At 49.8% G+C, this 19,358-nt stretch overlaps 1 protein-coding gene across 1 annotated transcript; it reads left to right on the forward strand.

The window, feature by feature from the left end:
* Positions 1 to 15,631, forward strand: LOC120404538 (zinc finger protein RFP-like). Its single transcript, XM_039537276.1, has 7 exons — positions 1 to 465; positions 3,451 to 3,546; positions 6,137 to 6,367; positions 7,929 to 7,951; positions 8,533 to 8,648; positions 10,869 to 10,919; positions 14,433 to 15,631. The coding sequence occupies exons 1-7, from the start codon at positions 58 to 60 to the stop codon at positions 14,981 to 14,983; spliced, it is 1,476 nt and encodes a 491-aa protein (XP_039393210.1). The 5' UTR covers positions 1 to 57; the 3' UTR covers positions 14,984 to 15,631.
* The last annotated feature ends 3,727 nt before the right edge of the window (positions 15,632 to 19,358 follow it).

A 19,358-nucleotide genomic window follows, 5' to 3' on the forward strand; every position in this document is an offset into this window, starting at 1 on the left:
GCTTGCTGGGTCTGGCCGGAAACGAAACTTACCGTGTTACAGGGTCTGCAGGGAGCCATGGCTGCAGCAGGGAATCCTCTGAAAAGACTCCGAGACGAAGCTACTTGCTCCATCTGTCTGAGTTTTTTCACGGATCCAGTGACTATAGACTGTGGGCACAATTTCTGCCGAGCCTGCATCGCCCAGTGCTGGGAGAGAGCAGACCCAGACATCGCCTGTCCTCAGTGCAGAGAGACCTTCCCCCAGGGGACCCTCAGGCCGAACAGACAACTGGGGAACGTGGTAGAAATAGCCAAGCAGCTGAGTGTCCCAGCAGCAGCAGGAGGTTTGTGCCACGCGCACCAGGAGCCTTTCAAACTCTTCTGTCACCAGGACCAAGTTCTCATCTGTGTGATCTGCAGGGAGTCCCAGGCTCACCACGCTCACAGGGTGGTCCCCATAGAGGAGGCTGCCCGGGAGCACAAGGTTAGGCCACGGCTGGGCACGGGGCTGGGAGTGGGAGCGGGGCCGGGGGGAGCCCAGGCCACAGCAGATGGGGCTGCAGTGGGGCTGGGACAGTTTTTGGAGTGGGGTGGGGGGTGCTGAGCTACACCCCTCTGACCCCTGTCCGCGCCCCCCACCGCCCCCCAGAGCTGGGTCCCGGAGCAGGGCCGTGGCTGGAGTGGGGCTGGGACAGTTTTTGAAGTGGGGGCGCTGAGCTACACCCCCCTGACCCCTGTCCGCCGCCCCCCAGAGGTGGGGCCCCAGGGCCGTGGCTGGAGTGGGGACGTGGACAGCGGTAAGGCGGCCGATTGGGCCCCCGGCGGAGCCCCCCCACTCCACCGCCGAGCGAAAAAGAGGGACGAGGGGCACGGAAGGGGCAGTGATTTGACCAAGCTCACAAAACAGCTCAGTAGCAGAACCAGGAATGAAACCCTGGCCTCCCAATGCCCAGCCTAGTTCTCTAGCCACTAGACCGCACCGCCTCTCACCGCTCCCGGCAGGCATGGCTTTACACTCACATTATAAACCGCCTAGCACGGCAGTGCCCGGCTGGAGCATTTCATATCTAATGACCGCTGGCTGCTCCCTGGAAGCAGCAGTAACGTACTATTGTCAGCAGCGCTCTCAGTGGGTTCGGTTCCTGTTACTTTCTGAGGTATAAGATGCACTGAAAGATTTCTGCTTAAAAAAATATGGTTAATTTCCCTGGCTTGCTGAATGCTTCAGGAGCAGCAAAATGACCAGCCGAGTGGGGAGTCGGGGGAGGCACAGCCCTGCGTGGCCCTGCCCACCCACCACCCCCAAACCCCTCCTGATTCCCAGCAGCGAGCTGCATCTCTTCCCCCACGCACTGGGCTGGGGCTAGCAGGCGGCTGGCCTGCAGCCCAGGACTCTGGGCACCTGGGGCTGGCGTTGGCACTGCCTGGTGCTCCGGGGGCTGGGGACGCTGAGGCCTGTGCTGCCTGCCTGCCTGGTGCTCTGGGGCAGAGGGACCAGCTGTCACAGTGGGTGGGGAGGGGGCTCTGGTGGGGATGGGGACTTTGGCAGATGGGGCTTTACTGGCATCTAGCCTCCCCGAGCCAATGTCCCACCCATGCATACTTCAGAGTTTTGCTTTGGGTTTATACGTCCATTTGAACCACAAACTTGATGCAACATTCTAGGGCCCATGAAGCCCAAGTGGATTGGAACCTTAAAAGGCCTGTTGGACAGAGCAATCCACTCAGGGCAGAATCCACTGTGCTGTCTGCCCCTCTCGACTTCAGCCCATTGCCCTGCAGCACTTGGCAGTCAGAGGCTTAGGGATCTCTGGAGCATGGGGTTGCATCCCTGACCATCTTGGCTAATAGCTATTGATGAACCTGTCCTCCATGAACTCATCTAATTCTTTTCTGAACCCAGTTATACTTTTGGCCTTCAGAGCGTCCCTGGCAATGTGTTCCATGGACTGATTGTGTGTTGCCTGAAGAAGTCCTTCCTTTTGTTTGTTTTTAAAGCTGCTGCCTGTTAATTTCCCCTGGTTCCTGTTCTGTGAAGGGGTAAATAAACTTCCCTATTCACTCTCTACAGTGTGAATCTGTTAAACAGCACTGGTCCCAGTATAGATCCTTGGGGGACCTGGTATTTATCTTGCTCCGTTGTGACAACTGACCATTTATTCCTATCCTTTGTTTCCTGTATTTTAATCTTATCTCATGGATCAGTAATCGGTTATCGCTTATCCCATGACTGTTTAGTTTCCTTAAGAGACTTTAGTGTGGGACCTTGTCAAAGGCTTTCTGAAAGTCTAAGTACACTATATCCAGTGGATCATTCTTGTTGATAATAGATTGGTGAGGCATGATTTCCCTTTACAAGAGCTGTGTTGATTCTTCCCTCAACAAATCATGTTCATCTGTGTCTGACAATTTTGTTCTTTACTATAGTTTTAACCAATTTGCCTGGTACTGAAATTAGGCTTTGTCTGCAATACAGCCTATGTCGCCAAAACTTATGTCGCTCAGGCCTGTGAATATTTCACCTCCCTGCAGGGCCGGCTCCATAGTTTTGCTGCTCCAAACAAAAAAAATAAAATAAATAAAAGCCGCGATCGGGAACTCCAAGGCCGCCGCTTCATTCTTCGGCGGCAATTTGGCGGTAGGCCCTTCCCTCTGAGACGGACTGAGGGACCCACCACTGAATTGCCACCAAAGAGCCGGACGTGCCGCCCCCTTCCCCGGGCTGCCCCAAGAACCTGCTTGGTGGCCTGGTCCCTGGAGCCGGCCCTGCCTCCCTGAGTGACATAAGCGTTCATGTGCACAGTCCTATGTCAGCAGGAGAACTTCGCCTGCCACCCTAAGCTTCTGCCGCTCGTGGAGGTGGGTTTATTATGCTGACGGGAGAGCTCTCTCCCATCGGCATAGAGCGTCTCCGCCGCGTGCGCTGCAGCAGCACAGACGTATCGGTACAGCTGCAGTGCTGTACTTATCCACAAGCCTTTAGCCTTACTGGCCTGTAATTGACAGGATTACAATGGGAGATGCTGCTGAGAGGGGTGTATCCTAAGCCCCGCCCCCTCAGAGTTTGGTGTAGGAATGCGCCTGTCTCTGTGATCCACACCTGGGAACCCCTCTCCTGGAGTCAGGCGGCTTAGGCATCTAAGCTGTTTCTTGCACGATGGAGTTCTGCACTTGTGTCACTCCACACAAATCACCTGGGGAGGAGGCAACAGAACCTTCTTCATAACAGTTAGCCTGGGGGAAGGGTGCTCACCGGGTAGGCGGGAGACCCCTGATTCAAGTTCTCCCTCTCCCTGCTGAGGGGAAGGGATTTGAACCGGAATCTCCCACCTCTCAAGAGGCAATTGTGACATTGCCATGAGCACTGTCTGTGGGACAGCCTGAGAGGGACATGCAATGTACATAAATGTATCTGAGGACACACTCCTCAGCCCCCTGACCCTCCCAAACGTTGTTTTTCTTGCCTCAGGAACAAATTCAAACCCGACTGGACACCCTGAAGCAGGAGAGAGAAGAACTTCTGGAGTGGAAACAGGATGGAGAGATGCAAAGCCAGGAATATCTGGTAGGTGCCCATTGTGATGATCCAGCAGTTCTGTCAGTCAGAGTTGGTATCTCTGTGTGGGAAGAGTGTCAACCCTGGTCTGTACACAGCACTGCCTGATTTAGCTACATCTACACGGCACAGCTCGGGGGGGGTGGGGGGTGTGTGACCTGCAGGGCATGTGTAGCTACACAGCACAGGCTGTGTCCACACTGTGGTGGGTGAATGAAAAGGCTCCAGCAGGAGAAGGCAGCAGAGCTGCCAGAGCCTTTCCCCACTTCTGGAGCCTTTACCTGTGGTGGGGAAAGGCTCTGGTGGCGTGGGGGGGGGAGAGGGCAGCGGGACACTACACTGCCATTTTTAGCAGTGTAGATGGGGGAGGCCCTGCTTGGGGGTGTATAGAGCCATGTCCGTAGGGTTTATACCCAGAGGGTTCAGGCATATCGCGACTCTACTGGCTTAAGCCACGCCTCACCATCTACACTGCTATTCATGCCCATGTTAGCAGAGGCATATAGTGTACGTCCTCGACACACCACCATAACATTTGTGTAGTACAGCTGTACCTCAAATCACTTTTTAACGTAATGTCTTTATACTGGTGTAAACCCCTGCCATGCCAACATTTAAACCTAATTTAATTTGACCCTAATGTGATGTGTAGGGTTCACCTTGTCCAGTTAAACTGAGATAAAAGGTGCTAACTAGGAGCAAGGTCCAGCTTAGATCTAGTGTGACCAGATGTCCCGATAAAATCGAGACTTTCCCGATATTTAGGCATTTGTCACATGTCCCAACTCAGTTTGTTCCGATATTTTGCACTGCGGTTTTTTTTGGGGGGGGGGGGGGGGTTTGTGCCCCCCCCCCCAACATGTGTCCCGATATTTTCTTCCTCTCGTCTGATCACCCTACTTAGATCAGCATTAGCTCTGATATATTGGATAACTCCCAGATAACCTCAAGCACTTTGCCTCTTGCAGACACACCCTTACAGGGTGTGATCATGTTTGTCTTTGTTTATCTTCCCTTTGGGCTGATTCCTCCACTGGCTTCCATTTCAGCTCTAAGCACTGATCTTATTCCCCACACACTAGTGGGTCCAAATCCAGCTACAAACACTGATTTGAGGGGAGATGGTTTTCAAAGGCACGTATGGGTGATTAGGTGCCTAATTCACATTGACAGTCAATAGGACTTAGTTACCCAGAGGCTGTTTTGTATCACTGAAATCCTCCCCTTGAATCTCCATCTATAACCACCAGACACGACTGGTTTCCTCTGGGACAATGTAATGTACAAAATACCGGATGAAACATGTAAGAGCTGGAGAAAAAGCATTTTGCACAGTATATGTTGTACCTGGCGTTTTGTGTGGATAACCAGCAGAACTTTCCTTCAGTCGTCTCTGCAGCTCTCTGCCAATGTATACCTGATACGGAGTCAGACCCCCCCCCTTCCAACCTTTCTGCTATTGGAAGACTCTATATGATCAGCAGAATATACTAAGCCTCTCAGACCTGAAGAGTCGTCATTTTAGAGAGACTGGGTGACATTTTCAAAAGTGCGTAAGTGATTTTGAAGCCTAAGGTTTACAATTTTGCAAGTGGTTAAGGGCCAGATTCTCACAGGTATTTAGGACCTTAAAATGCAGAGAGGCCTAGTGAGATTTTTCAAAAGCAACTAAGTTGTACCTAACATTCTCTGTAGTTAAGGGGACTTAGGCACCTAAGTGATACTGAAAATCCCTCTCAGGACTTTTATGTCTCATTAAACACCTAAATATCTTTTAAAAGCAGCTCCTTATACACTTTTTTTTAATGGGTTTCAGCTCCTAAATGATTTTGCTGTTTCTGAAAATTTACCCTAAGTTCTATTTTCAAAAGTCACTTTCAAAGAAACTTAGGCTCCTAAGCACAAAAATAACTTTGAAAATAGGAATTGGACTCCTAAGTCACCAAGGCGCTTTCAAACATGTTATTCATTCAGGCCAGCTGAGAGACCATCCAAAAATCTTCTCTCTAGAAACTATCAGGCATTTTCTCCTGAAATCTCAAACGTATGTTTATAGTAGGTTGATATGAACAGAGGGCTTTAAGAAATGTTCCTATCAGGGACATGGGGAGAGTCTGGGATGTCCAACTTTCTCATTTGTGAAAACCGGATGCTGAGCACCAGAACCTGCCCCGTCCCAGGCTCTGCCTCTTTCCCTCCAGGCCTCGCTCCCCAATCCTCTTTCCCCCTCACTGTCACTTGCTGCTCTCTCCACCTCCCTCCCTCTGCCAGCTGAGCTGGGCTCTAGGGTGTGGTGGAGGTTACTGGGGCAAGGTAGGGCGGGGCAGGGAGAGCCATGCTCTGCGGGTAGAGGGGTGATTGGGGCAGGACGGGGGAGCTGCCCACACTTCTTTCCCCCATCCCAGAGCCATCTCTGAGTGCTCCTCCAGGCTCCCCTGGTGTTGGAAGCCAGTTAGTCTGGGTAACCGGACTTCCAATATCCAGTCGGTAGTGCCGACCGGACACTGCAGGTTTCCCTTTCCACTTTCTGGTCGAAGTCTGGACATCTGGCAACCCTAGTCCCTCACGTGTCCTTTCCCTGTTTGTCCCTTCGTTACAGGGAAAGATAGAAGCTGAGAGGCAGAAGATTGTGTCTGAATTTGAGCAACTGCCGCAATTCCTGGAGGAGCAAGAGCGACTCCTGCTGGCCCAGCTGCAAGAGTTGGACAAGGAAATTGTGAAGCTACAGGATGAAAATGTCACCAAAGTGTCTGAGGAGATTTCCCGTCTCAGTGACTTGATCAATGAGATAGAAGAGAAGTGTCAGCAGCCAACAAGCCAATTCCTGCAGGTGAGACAGTTAGAGACACCCAGATCCCTGCCCAGGGAAGGGAGAGATTCTGAGTGATTAGCTTTGGAGTTTATTAAGTTCTTGGGAAGGTCCCCCTCCACAATGGAGACTGTCAACATTTCCTTTAGCAAAGCGAGGGAAAACAACATTTGACATTTCTAATATTTCCAGTGTGGAAACAGATTTGCTGGTTTAAAGGCAGATGTCTCAGGCTTTTTTGGTACATCATACATAAGCTCCTTTGTTTTCAGTTTAAACCAATTTTACCAAAAATTCCTGGGTTTTACAAAAAAGTAGTATTCATTTTTTTTCTGATTTTCATCCTGCTTTTGTATCATTCAAACAGATATAAAATACTTGTTTTATTAGGAAAATACAATACATTGCATGAGATCTCTGTATTACGATAATACATTAGTCTGTGAAAGCTGCCTGCTGAAGTAAGAACATATTGTTCTAGAAGATACACACAATAACCAACAGGCACGCACACAAGGTCTGAAGTGCGTGTGCATCTGAACGTACTGATGAATCTCACACCCACCACGTACACATTTCAAACTGTTAGCAGACAGGGTTAAAGATTTGACACGCTAAAATGGGAAGAAAATGGAAATCTGTAGCAGAATACGTTTCAGAACACAAGGAAGTATTCAGAAGGGTTAAAGAAACAAACAGGCAAACCGGATGAAGTTGAGTGTATGCGCTGCAAATAGTGTGGCCCAATTTTCAAATGTGAATATTTATAGGCTAATAGTTCTAAGCCTACACCAGTAAACTGTTGGTTCAAATGAGAAGTTTTATTTGGGGATTACAGATCTATTGGTTTCTTAAACTCAGAGGGGCATTGTGTTTTGAGCTCTGTTTTAGTTCTGCAGCAAACCACAGTGATGAACGGAATTCAAAGCATTAATCTACTGAATACTTTTTTCTCCTGTCTTTCCATCCACCAAAACAAACCCCAATATTTACCTAGAAAAATTAATAGTTTTTTTGCACTGATTTCCATCTGTTTTTGTTGTGGTGGTAATTTTTCCTGGGAATTTATCAGAGTTTAACTAAAATAAAAACGGAAAATGAAGGGCCCTAATGATCTGGAAGCAGTAAACAGCACAACTCCAGTGTCTAGGAAGTGGGAGATTAGGAAAGCGAAGTTCTTTGCAGGGCCTATTAAGAAATGGGAATGAATCCAGTTTTCTAGAATTGCTGACCAGAATTGCATAAATGGAGCTTTTAGCTTGAGAAAGGCAAATGCTCTGCACACAGCAGTTGCATGTGGAAGTCAGGGATTCAGGTGTCTGATCAGTCTGTTTGAGCAAGTGCCATTGGCACAGGCAAAATAGAATTTAGAAGGAGAAAACCCACAATCGTGGTGCGTGCTTAGGGGCCCCATTCCATTGAAATCTATTAATGGAAGTTTAAAGGTACAACTACAGAGAATTGCATCTCGAACTTAACTAGGGATGGCCAAGTGAGTCCTCTCCAGAGCAGGAGGGATCACCAGCTTCTGGCTCGTGGGACTGAGCTCTTTTTTTTTTCTTCTCCCCTCTCTCTCTTCTAGGACATCAAAAGCACCCGGAGCAGGTACGTAGCTCCTTCTCACTCCCCCTTACGCTTCATGATGTTGAAGGGGATTGGATCCCTGGGGTCAGATTTTGCAGGGTATTTAGACACCTGACATATAGCTAGGCACTTACCTGCTTTGGAAAATTCCACCAAGCAAGTTAGGCACCTCCCATTGCAATCAGTGGCAGTTGGGAGCCTAGCTTGGTTAGGTGCTTTTGAAAATCCCTGGAGGCACCTTTTAAAATCAGGCCTTAAGTGACTTGCCGAAGGTCATGCAGGGTGGCTGTGGCAGAGAAGGGAGTGGAACGTAAGTTTCCAGAGTCCTACAGCAACCCCTTAACCACTGGAGCATCCTTTCCCACGAGATTAGGCCCTTCTCTCTGAGGGGCAGCTTCTGGGCCCCTTACTCTCTTTAACTCCCATTTGAGGATCTAGGCATTTAAAAACTCCAGCGAGGAGGGCAATTGACTCACCAGTGGGAGTTAGAGGCTCACAATGAGCCCACGAGAGAGCAGCCTCTGGTAGCTCATTCTCCCAAAAGACGGAAAAGATTTAGAATGGCTGGTTTTGTTCTGACTTGTTTTGTTTTCCCCCTCTAGCTGTGAGAGGCTGAAGTTCGAGACACCAATGGCCGTGCCAGAGGACCTGAGAGAGAGAGTTGGCGTCTCTTCCCAAAGAAATGTTTGTCTGCAGGAGGCTCTGAAGAAATTCAAAGGTAACTTAACAGTTATCTGGGTTCATGCTACGGGGATGGTACATTGAGATGCGCCTCTGACTGTGGAAGGAGATGGACTCTGGCCTATTAGTTCTCAGCTTGTCCCAGCTAGACGTCTTTGTTGGTGGGATGGGGAGGGCTCAGGGCTGATGCCAGTCCTCCAGGCCTCCACTTGGATTGTCTCAGACCCAACCCTCGTCACTCAGAATTTCAGACACACGCAGTCACCAGGTGTTGTCGAAAATGTTGACTGTAACCTCCATGCCTGGGATTTTCCAAGGGACCTATGGGATTTAGGCACCCATCTCTCTCTTTTTGACCGTGAATAGGAGTTGGCCATCACATGGCCTCAGCCCTTTTGAAAATCCCAGAGTCTGTACCTCAAGTTCCTCCATCTTTCAAAAGGAGGAAATAATGACCACCCTACCTTGTTGTGCTAATTAGTGAATGGCCCCCAGTGCTTTGAGATCCTTGGAGAAAGGTGGGAGATGGAAAAGAGCAGGATGTGTATTTTGGATGATGATTTCAGTTTAGTTTGGTCTCACTGGAAAGGTCTCCCCATTCCAATCTGCCTCTCAATCTATGGTCTTTTCCTTCGGGCTGTATCTCAGAATTACAGCACGGTTCCATCCAGTGCTGCTGTAGCCATGTCAGTCCCAGGATATTAGACAAGATGGGGGAGGTAACAGCTTTTATTGGACCAACTCCTGTTGGTGACAGACAAACTTTTGAGCTACACAGACCTGAAGAAGAGCTCTGAGTAAGCTCTAAAGCTTCTCTCTCAAGCACGGTTACATTAATTAACGGTAGGAATGTCACCAGAGTTAATACAACATGAAATCACCTCTTCCAGTCCTGCCTTTCTCTAGAGACCCGGCCCTCTGAACTGACTTCTGAGCCCAAAGGCAGAGAGAAAGGGTGAGGGCTAGATTCACAAAAGCACTTGGGGGTCTACCTGCCATTTTAGCACCTGAATCCCAGAATCAGACCACACTGGGATTCACAAAGCCCCCCGCTGAGCTGCCTAAAATCACTCCTCACCTCTGTTTTTGCAGTAAATGTTCCCTAGGCATCTATGTTTCTGCCTCTGTGCATGTGCACTGCAGTTCCAGTCTAAGCTGTCCAGACACGTAAGCCCCAGAGAGCTACATGAACTGGGGAAAGAAAGGTGTTCCTCCTCCTAACTCACCGACAGGGCCCCAATCTGAGATGCCTGCTCTGAGCACACTTACTGGTTCAGGCCCTGTATGTGAATTTACCCAAAAGAATCAGGCCCTAGAGACAGGCAAGCTCCCTTATAACGTATAGCTCTGTGATTAGGGTCGAGTGCTGGGATGTGGGAGACCACCAGTTCAAATCCCTTGTTCCCTGGAGAAGAAGAAATTCCAACAGGGATCTGATATAGACCTCTGTCTCCACTTTTGAATATGATCCACTGCATATAAATAATTGAGCAGAGGGACAAGCTTCTGGGTCTCCCACCTCCCAAGGGCGTGCTCTAACCACTGGGCTACAGAGACGTTCTCGTGATTTCTCTCTGCCTCTGGCCCAATGAATTATTGATTATCCCTGTGGAACCTCTCCCCCAGGAGAGCATGTGGGCACCCCGCATCAGAAAATCCTGCAGCCCAGAGGTTAGGGCACTCCTTGAGAGGTGGTAGATCCCATTTCAGATATCCGCTCCCCCTGTGGCACAGGGTTAACTTGAACCAGGGGTCTCCCCAAGGCCAGCTGAGTGCTCCAACCACTGGGGTAAAAGTTATGAGCAAGGTGGGTTTTCTCCACCCCTTCAGGCTTCTTGCCAAAAAAAATGGCACAGGTGCCGGAAACCAAGAGAGGGCTTGCAGCTGAGAATCCCACACCGAGGGAGGCACCTACGGTGCTGCCCAGACTCAGTCACCGAACTCCCTGAGATGGCCGGGGCTTAGCACCCCCTGAACCTTGTCATTTCCCACTGGCTGGCGTAACCAGGGAGTCGCCTAGCATGCTGGCTGTTGTGACTCTCATTCCAGGGCGAATCTCTCTCCCCGTTCACGGTACGGGGAGCCTGACTCAGGCTTTGTGAATCATAATGGCTTTCTAGGTGCCTAAATGTTGGATGTTGTGATGCTGAGTGTTGCCTCGCCTAAGTTTCTTTGTGAATCCAGCCCCGTTTTCATGAGGCTATTTTCCTGCAATAAAGGGGGAAATCACCTCTCCTCTGATCTTTTCTTTCTCTAGAGACCCTGCCCTATCAACTGCACTTTCTGATCTCAAAGGCAGAGAAAGAGGGTAAGTTTTCGTGAGGTTATTATCCTACAACAATTAATTATTAATTAAAATCTCAGGATTCATTTTTTAGAAGAAGCTTCTGAATTCAAACAAGAGGTTTCCACCAGTACAGAGTCATGGATCCCAAGGGTAGAAGGAATCATTATATCGTAAGAACAGCCATACTGGGTCACACCAATTGTCCATCTAGCCCAGTATCCTGTCTTCCAACAGTGACCAATGCCAGGTGACCCAGAGGGAATGAACAGAATAGGGGATCATCCAGAGATCCATCCCGTTGCCCGTTCCAATTTTGTGATGTATGAATGTGCACATACTATTTTACAATTGGAAAGTAGGGTACATTTTTAGGTCCAATAATCAGCCTTTAGGGCACACTCCGGTCACATTTTGCTTTTCTCTCAGTAATTATAAGGACTAGAAATTTCCTCTATTTTTATATGAAAGACGAGCTTCGCTGCTGGAAAACGTCATTAGCACAGAGTGCAGGTTGGCCATCGGTGTCTTGTACTCTTCCAGAACATGAAAGCAACCGGTATTTCAACCTCTGAAAACTGGGAAATAAAGAGTTAAGAAAGCGTCTCCCACCAGCTCCTGTGCTATACTTCCCTCCTCCCCTAGTGTCAGGAGCATGGACTCATGTGCTGGGCTCCATCCATCCCCAGCTGGTTGAAGGTCCCTTGGGGGAGACCATGCTCAAGCCAGTACTGAACCTGGCAGAGAATCAGGACTGCAACGGCAGTCAAAAAAGCCAACAGAATGTTGGGAATCATTAGGAAAGGGATAGATAATAGACAGAAAATATCATATTGCCTCTCTATAAATCCATGGTACACCCACATCTTGAATACTGTGTGCAGATGTGGTTGCCCCATCTCAAAAAAGATGCATTGGAAAAGGTTCAGAAAAGGGCAACCAAAACGATTAGGGGTATGGGACAGCTGCCATATGAGGAGAGATTAATAAGATTGGGACTTTTCAGCTTGGAAAAGAGAGGACTAAGGGGGGATATGACAGAGGTCTATAAAATCATGAGTGATGTGGAGAAAGTAAATAGGGAAGTGTTATTTACTTCTTCTCCTAACATAATTACTAGGGGTCACCAAATGAAATTAATAGGCAGCAGGTTTAAAGCAAACAAAAGGACGTATTTCTTCACAGAACATACAGTCAACCTGTGGAACTCCTTGCCAGAGGATGTTGTGAAGGCCAAGACCATAACAAGACTTCTTTTTTGAACTAAATACATTTCTGGAGGACAGGTCCATGAATGGCTGTTAGCCAGGATGGGCGGGGATGGTGTCCCTAGCCTCTGTTTGCCAGAAGCTGGGAATGGGTGACAGGGGATAGATCACTTGATCATTATCTGTTCTCTTCATTCCCTCTGTGGCACCTAGTACTGGCCACTGTCGGAAGACAGGATACTAATAACCATTGGTGGATAAATTCAATGAAGATAGGTCCATCAGTTCAAGGAGCATTGTCTCTCCCTGGGGGTTGGTGCTCCCTGTGGTACTGGGAACTGTACCTTTCAGTGGTTTGGCTTCCCAAACAGGAAGGAGGAGCATGGCAGAAGCTCTGTGATACAGAACCCTGGATAAAGAGGGTTTCATTCAAGCACCATGCTCCCAGCAGGATCACTGAACACCACAACCGTGTTGTGTCTCCCGCCTTGTCCCATGAGCACCACTGGAGGCTGGGGAAGGGGTTCTCTTCTGATCTCATAGTCACCTATCTGTGTCCTTTTATGGCCCCCAGCAACAGCATCTGAATACCTGGCATCTTTTATGCCCATTTGACAAAAAGGGAAGCTGGAATGCAGCGAGAGGAAGGGACATGCCTGAGGTCACACAGCAAGTCAGTAGCGGAGTGAGGAATAGAGCCCAGGAGTCCTGGCTTCTAACCTCTAGACCATGCTCCCTCCCCAAAGTGAGTGTAGTGCACTGGATGGACTTTACACATCCCTGTGGTGTGGACATTTAGTGCCACCGAGAAATCTAATTCCCAGTGCAATTGGACTTGCCATTGTCTTCTGAGGACCTCAGGCCGCAGACAGCGACGTGGGCAGCTTAGCCTGTCCCGAGAGCAAACACTCCCTTTTCACTCACTGGATATAGGGAAACTGAGGCACATACAGGCTTCCTAAAAAAAAATTACAAAAAAATCCCGGTTTGTCATCCCCCCCCATGAACAGTACCTCTTAGATGTCTGGTGGGAACAACAGGGAATTTCATGCTTAGCTTCAGCCAACATGCAGCTCCCCAGGACAGACACTCATGGCCCACCCTAGCCAGCCTGGGGCTACTGGGGAGCATTTGAAATGGTCCTAGCCTCCCCCAGGGCTGAGCTCTGCCTGGAAGGGTCTGTCTGCACTGCAGAGTGAACCCTGGGGATCGGCACCCAGGTTAGCCAGGGCTGGGTGCAAGGAGCCATGCTGCTGAGCCTGACCTCACTTACTGTGTCCTCACTGGTGCTGCTGAGTCTCTAGGACTTCTGGGAGCACATCCCATGGCTGATGGAGCCACCGTAAGCTGAGCTATTCTGTGTTTCTTTCCCAGTGATTCGTGGGGTACCCGGTCTGTCTTTCACAGGGGAATTGTGGGAAGGCACTGGAGGGCTATTTTCCCTCAGGTCAGACTGGCAGTGACAATGTGGGGGAGGGTTTTCACCTTCCTCTGCAGCATGTGGATGTGGGTGACGTACCAGGATTATTTGGGGGTATCTCACTGAATCATTTCCCTGCATTGTGGGGCCTCGGGCACTGGTACCTCAGTGTCTCCTCTTCTCTGCCTGTGGCACATGAATAGTCCAGTCTGCTGTAGGCTGTCATGCTTTGGGCTAATGTTGGGGGTTGGGTTAGGTGGGTGCTGGGTGGGGTTGGTGGCCTGTGCTATACGGGGGTCAGATTAGATGACCTGGTTCCCTTCTGGCCTCAGACTCTCTGACTCTCAGCACTGGAGCGGTTTAGCCTGCACAGAGGCACCGACTTCCCCAGTTCCCGGGGGGGTTCTTGATCCTTGCTCTGCCCCAGGCCCTGTCCCCAAGCCCCCACCCCTCCCCCATCTCTTGCTGCCCTGCTCCATTCTGCTACCTCCCCACACCTCTTCCTGCCCCTACTTCTCTCTCTCACCCCCGAACCTCCTGGCCACCTCTGAACAACAGATCCGTGGCAGGAGAAAGGCGCTGGGAGGGAGGGGGAGGAGCTGATCGGTGGGGCCCGTTGTCCGGTGGGAGGTGCTGTGGAGAGAGGGGGAGGAGCTAATTATCAGGACCTGCCTGTGCGTGCTGAGCACCACTATTTATTTTCTGTGGGTGCTTCAGCCCCAGAGCACCCATGAAGTCGGTGCCTATGCTGGGTGGAAAGCACCCCTGAACTCAGATGAGGTGTTTATGCATCTGGACAGGAAGGGCATTAGAGTTAGCAGCTGTGTAAGAGCCTGGGTTAACTCTGCAGTGAGGTTAGACCTTAACACTCTTCTCCTGTGTGTGTGTCTCTCTCTCTCCCCCTTGCAGTGCAGACCACTCTGGATCCAGACCTGGCAAATCCTTGTTCCATCGTGTCCACAGATGAGAGTGTGTTACAGAAATACCAAGACACAGTATATTTAGTGCCACAGAACAGGTTTTACCCTGCTGCCTGTGTGCTGGGCTATACGGGCTTCACCTCAGGGAGATTTTACTGGCAAGTGAAGGTGGAGAACAAAGATGAGTGGATTTTGGGCATTGCCAAAGAGTCTGTGATACACGAGGGAGCAATAAGCTGTACACCAGAGGAGGGGATCTGGGCTTTGCAGAATACAAGGTATCAGTACTGCGCCCTCACCTCCCCTAAGACTGCTCTGGACCTACATCGTAGCCCCACTAACATTGGGGTTTATCTGGATTATGAAGGGGAGAAAGTTACATTTTATGACATTACATCTTCTGGCAGAGAGCCAATCTTTACTTTCACATCCTGTTTCTTGGGGAAGATCGTCCCCTTCTTTGGGAGCCGGCGTGTCGAATTTCTGAGAAGGTTACGGGCAGGCATGGCAGTAGGTGGTCACTGGCAGGCCTACCATTAACACCTGTGACAGAGGAACAGGGATCACTCGATATGAGGTATCTAAAGTAGAGCGAAAACATAGGTAATATACACATTACAGCGATCACACTTTGCCATTCTCATCACAGTCTTGCCAGCCTCCAGCATTCAAAACCTGGGTCAGGCCCCCCACAATCAGGAGATTGGCTTAAACATCTTTTTAAATTTTGTGTTATTTTTCTTTGCCTTTTGGCTTCCCAGCTTTCAGGGTGTTCTTGTTTCCGGTTTTCAGTCTTTGCTACACTAACATGAAGGCTGGAAATGTATCTGTAATATACTCTGAGCTCCCACAAATCTATCCACTCCCGCAGCTGGGACTGTAAGAAAAACACCAAGTGCTGCGAGACTCGCAATAAAATGGTGAGGGGAACAAGACTGACTTGCTCAGCATTATGCTGCTGAATGGAGTTTCTCGACCCTCTTCCATGCCTGTCTCTGTAACTCTGGGATCCTCCAGACACACACGAACTGGCCAACCAGCAGACACCAGGAGCCACGCTCAGGGTCACCGCAGCATCTGCCTGTCTTAGGGCAGGTCTACACTTAAAATACTGCACCGGCGGTGCTACGTCCCTGTAATGCTTAAGTAAAGACATTCCTACGCCAACAGGAGAGCTTCTCCCATCAGTGTAGTTAATCCACCTCTCTGAGAGGCGGTAGCTATGGCAAGGGGAGAAGCTCTCCCATCAACGTACCGCTGTCTACAGCGGGAGTTCAGTCAGTACAACTGCGTGAAAAATCCACACCCCTCGTACCGACTGAACTCCCGGTGTAGCCAGCGGTACGTTGACGGGAGAGCTTCTCCCCTTGCCATAGCTACCGCCTCTCACAGAGGGGTGTGGATTTTTCACCACCCTGAGCGATATAGTTCTACCAGTGGACGTTTATAGTGTAGACCTGGCCTAAGTTCTGACTGACTTAGGGTCATCCATCAAAGTCCTCTGCTCTTTACTTATGAATATAAAAAACATAGTGGTGTTTCCCTCTCCCCCCAGTTCCCGAGCTCAATGCTCCTCTTTTGCTCTGGTTATTTGGATGCTGTAGATTCAGCTGCGTAAATTCACAGAATAAAGTTTATTTCTATCTTCTGGTCTTGGACTTTGTCCCAGGAGTATTAGATCCGTACGGCTCTGCCCTGAAAGGCTAGACAGACCGATGAGCAAATGCCTGGAAGGGGCTTGAAGAAAAGCCGCTGGGTATCTTTAAGCGAAAGCACTTAAGCAAAGCTTGAGGACGGAGTAAATAAAATCAAAGAATCAAGCGATGCTTTCCCGGGCAAGAAAAGAAGCAACAACATCCTCGCTGTGAAAGAATCCATTAGCAACCTCCAGCTGCCAGGGAACAGAAGGAAACTGGCAACTCACGTTATCAACTACAGAATATTATGGGGTGGCACTTAGCCGCACTGTTGTGTTGCAGCAGCATTTCTTTCCCAAACCAAATGATCCCTTTTTCTTTAAATTCACATTCACAATCTGATTGGCTAGAAACCTGATACGCCATCCGAGGGCACAGGGTAGGGTCAAGGGTAAAAAGCTGGAGTCATTTGGTCAAGGGATTCATGAGATACAGCCCCTCCCACCACAAGCTATTTTTAAAACGCTGTGGGCTAGGCATGGAAGGCCAGCAGGATCCTGTCCATGGCTGGTTGAGGGGGACTCCTAGCGCACGCTGTACCCTACAGGAGATGGCCCTGGGCTGGAAGGCAGAAGAACTCAATCTCCTCTTCTGCGGCTTCTCAGCAGTTTGAACTGGCTGAGGCGTCGCACCCTTGGGGAGATACCCGTCATCACTACCCCCTTTTTGCAGACGCGATAAGAGGATGCAGAAGGTGACCTCAGACAAAGCGGAAGATGATTCATAGATTCCAAGGCCACTGTGATCTAGACTGATTTTCTAGTCTCCTGTGTCACACAGGCCACTGAACTTCCCCCAAATAATTCCTAGAGCATCACTTTGATTTATTTTTCCCAAATCTTGATTTAAAACTTATCAGTGACAGCGACTCTACCACGCCCCTTGGCGAATTGCTCTAGTGCAGGGGTCTCAACCATGCGGTCTGCAGGCCGCGTGCGTTAGAAATGTACACCTTACTGCCAGACAGCAGACCCACATCTCAATCACTGAACCCCTCGGCCTTTGGAAATGAACCTACCAGCTCAACTAGCCACACAGGCCAGTAGTTCAGGCTTGGTGCATGGCCCAGCTGCACAACACTGAAACAAGGGTGCAGCTGACTCAGGCTTGGAGCATGGCAGACACCAGGCCGGTTCAGTGCATGGAACAAGCACAGCCCTGAGACTGGGGACAGGGGAGGTAGCTGAGAAGAGGTCAGCTCCGTGCGTGTCCCAGGCACACAGCACTGCAAGCGGGTTGGGAGAGCTGGCAGCTGGCCGACTTGGGGCATGGCAGACACCCAGCACCAGTCACGGCTCTTTCCCCACCATGGTTACATTTCCTGTTCCTGCTTCTCCCAGGCCCCCTCAGTCTGTCCCAAGATGCCCCCTCCTGCAGCTGGGCTAGACAAGGGGGCTGGGAGATGCTGTGTAATCCCTTACCCTGTACAATGCAGGGGTCCCCGTACCAGCTCCCCTCGCACACACTGTCCTGGGCCATTGGTCCTCTGCCCTGACCTAGGATGAATCTCTCTCTGAAGGTCAGGGAGAAGCTCTGTCTGCAGGATCCATTGAGTCCATGGCCTTTCTGCTGAGCCTCACGTGGAGGGGCACAATCAGTGCAGACTTTGCTGGTTACCTCGGTGTATGATGGAGACACCTACATCCCGGGAACCAGGCTGGGATCCCAGCCCATTTCACACAGCGCCCTGAGCAGCTGCCCAATGGACTTTCAGCCACTGCCCCCCTGGACAGGATGTGGGTTGTTAAACTGAAACAGACCAGCCAGAAAAAAGCATCTTTACTTGGTGCCAACCCCAACAAATAACCAGAGGAACATAGGGTCACCCTGGAAGCGCATGGCAGAGCCAGGTCTCCCGGGCTGGCACCCTAATCCTGGCCCGCCCTTTCACTCTACAGAGATACTCAGAACAACTAACTGTACAAGTAGCTGTACTCGGCGATTCAAAGATAGAACAGATATAAATGCCCCAAATCTGGGGATCAATTAGATCCTGAGCATGTGGTCAAAACCCACCAGCCAGACACCTGGGAAAGAATTCCCTGTAGTAACTCAAGGCCCTCTCCAGCTAATGTCCCGTCTCTGGCCATTGGGGATTTTTGCTACTGGCAGTCACCGATGGGCCACACACCATCACAGGTGGACCCATCATCCTGGGGGCACCGGTCCTGGGGTGGCTGGAGCAGCTGCTGCTCAGTGGCCCCCGGCAGTTGGTGCTGCTGGCCCCATTCCCCCACCAGCCGCACCCCCGCCCCAAGATTTAGTCAGGGTATTTATAGTGTAAGTCATGGACAGGTCATGGGCCATGAAATTTTGTTTACTGCCCTTGATCTGTCCACAATTTTTACTAAAAATACCCATGACTAAATCGTAGCCTTAAACATAAGAAGTGCCATACTGGGCAAGACAAGGTCTCCAACTGTAGCCAATACCAGAGATTCAAGGAAAGTTTTCAGAACAGGGCAACTTTGGAGTGATCCACCTCTGTCTTCCCCTCCCAGCTTCCGACAGTCAGAGGCTTAGGGTCTCCCCAAGCATGGGGTTGCGTCCCTACCCGTCCTGGCTATTAGTCAATGATGGACCCTATCCTCCAGGATCTTATCTAGTTCTTTTTTGAACCCAATTATACTTTTGCCTTCACAACATCCCCTGGCAACGAGTTCCACAGGCTGACTATGTGTTGTGTGAAAAAGTACTTTGTCTTGTTTGCATTAGACCTGCTGCCTATTAATTTCATCGGGTGACACCTGTTTTTTATTATGGGAAAGGATAAAGAACTCTTTTCTATGCACTTTCGCCACAACTGTCATGATTTTATAGACCTCTGTCATGACTCACCTTGGTCATCTCTTTTCTAAGCTCAACAGCCCTAATCGTTTTAGTCACCTGGAAGCTGTTCCATACCCTTGATCATCTTTGTTGCTCTTCTCTGAAACTTTTCCAATTCAATTCTACCCTTTTTCAGATGGGGTGACCACAACTGCACGCAATATTCTAGGTGTGGGCATAAGATTGATTTATACAGAGGCATTATGGTATTTTCTGGTTTATTTTCCATTCCTTTCCTAATGGTTCCTGACACTGTTAGCCTTGGAAAAGGCTGTGTCTGCATAATTATAATTTTTTGTGAGAAAGTGGCAATTTTGCCAGAAAACATTGATTTTGTGTTGGGGAGACTGAAAGGGAAGATCCCAGGGCTTCCTGGCTGCCTGCCAGGG

This window comes from Mauremys reevesii, linkage group 4 (assembly GCF_016161935.1).
Source record: "Mauremys reevesii isolate NIE-2019 linkage group 4, ASM1616193v1, whole genome shotgun sequence".
Classification (NCBI taxonomy): Eukaryota; Metazoa; Chordata; order Testudines; family Geoemydidae; genus Mauremys; species Mauremys reevesii.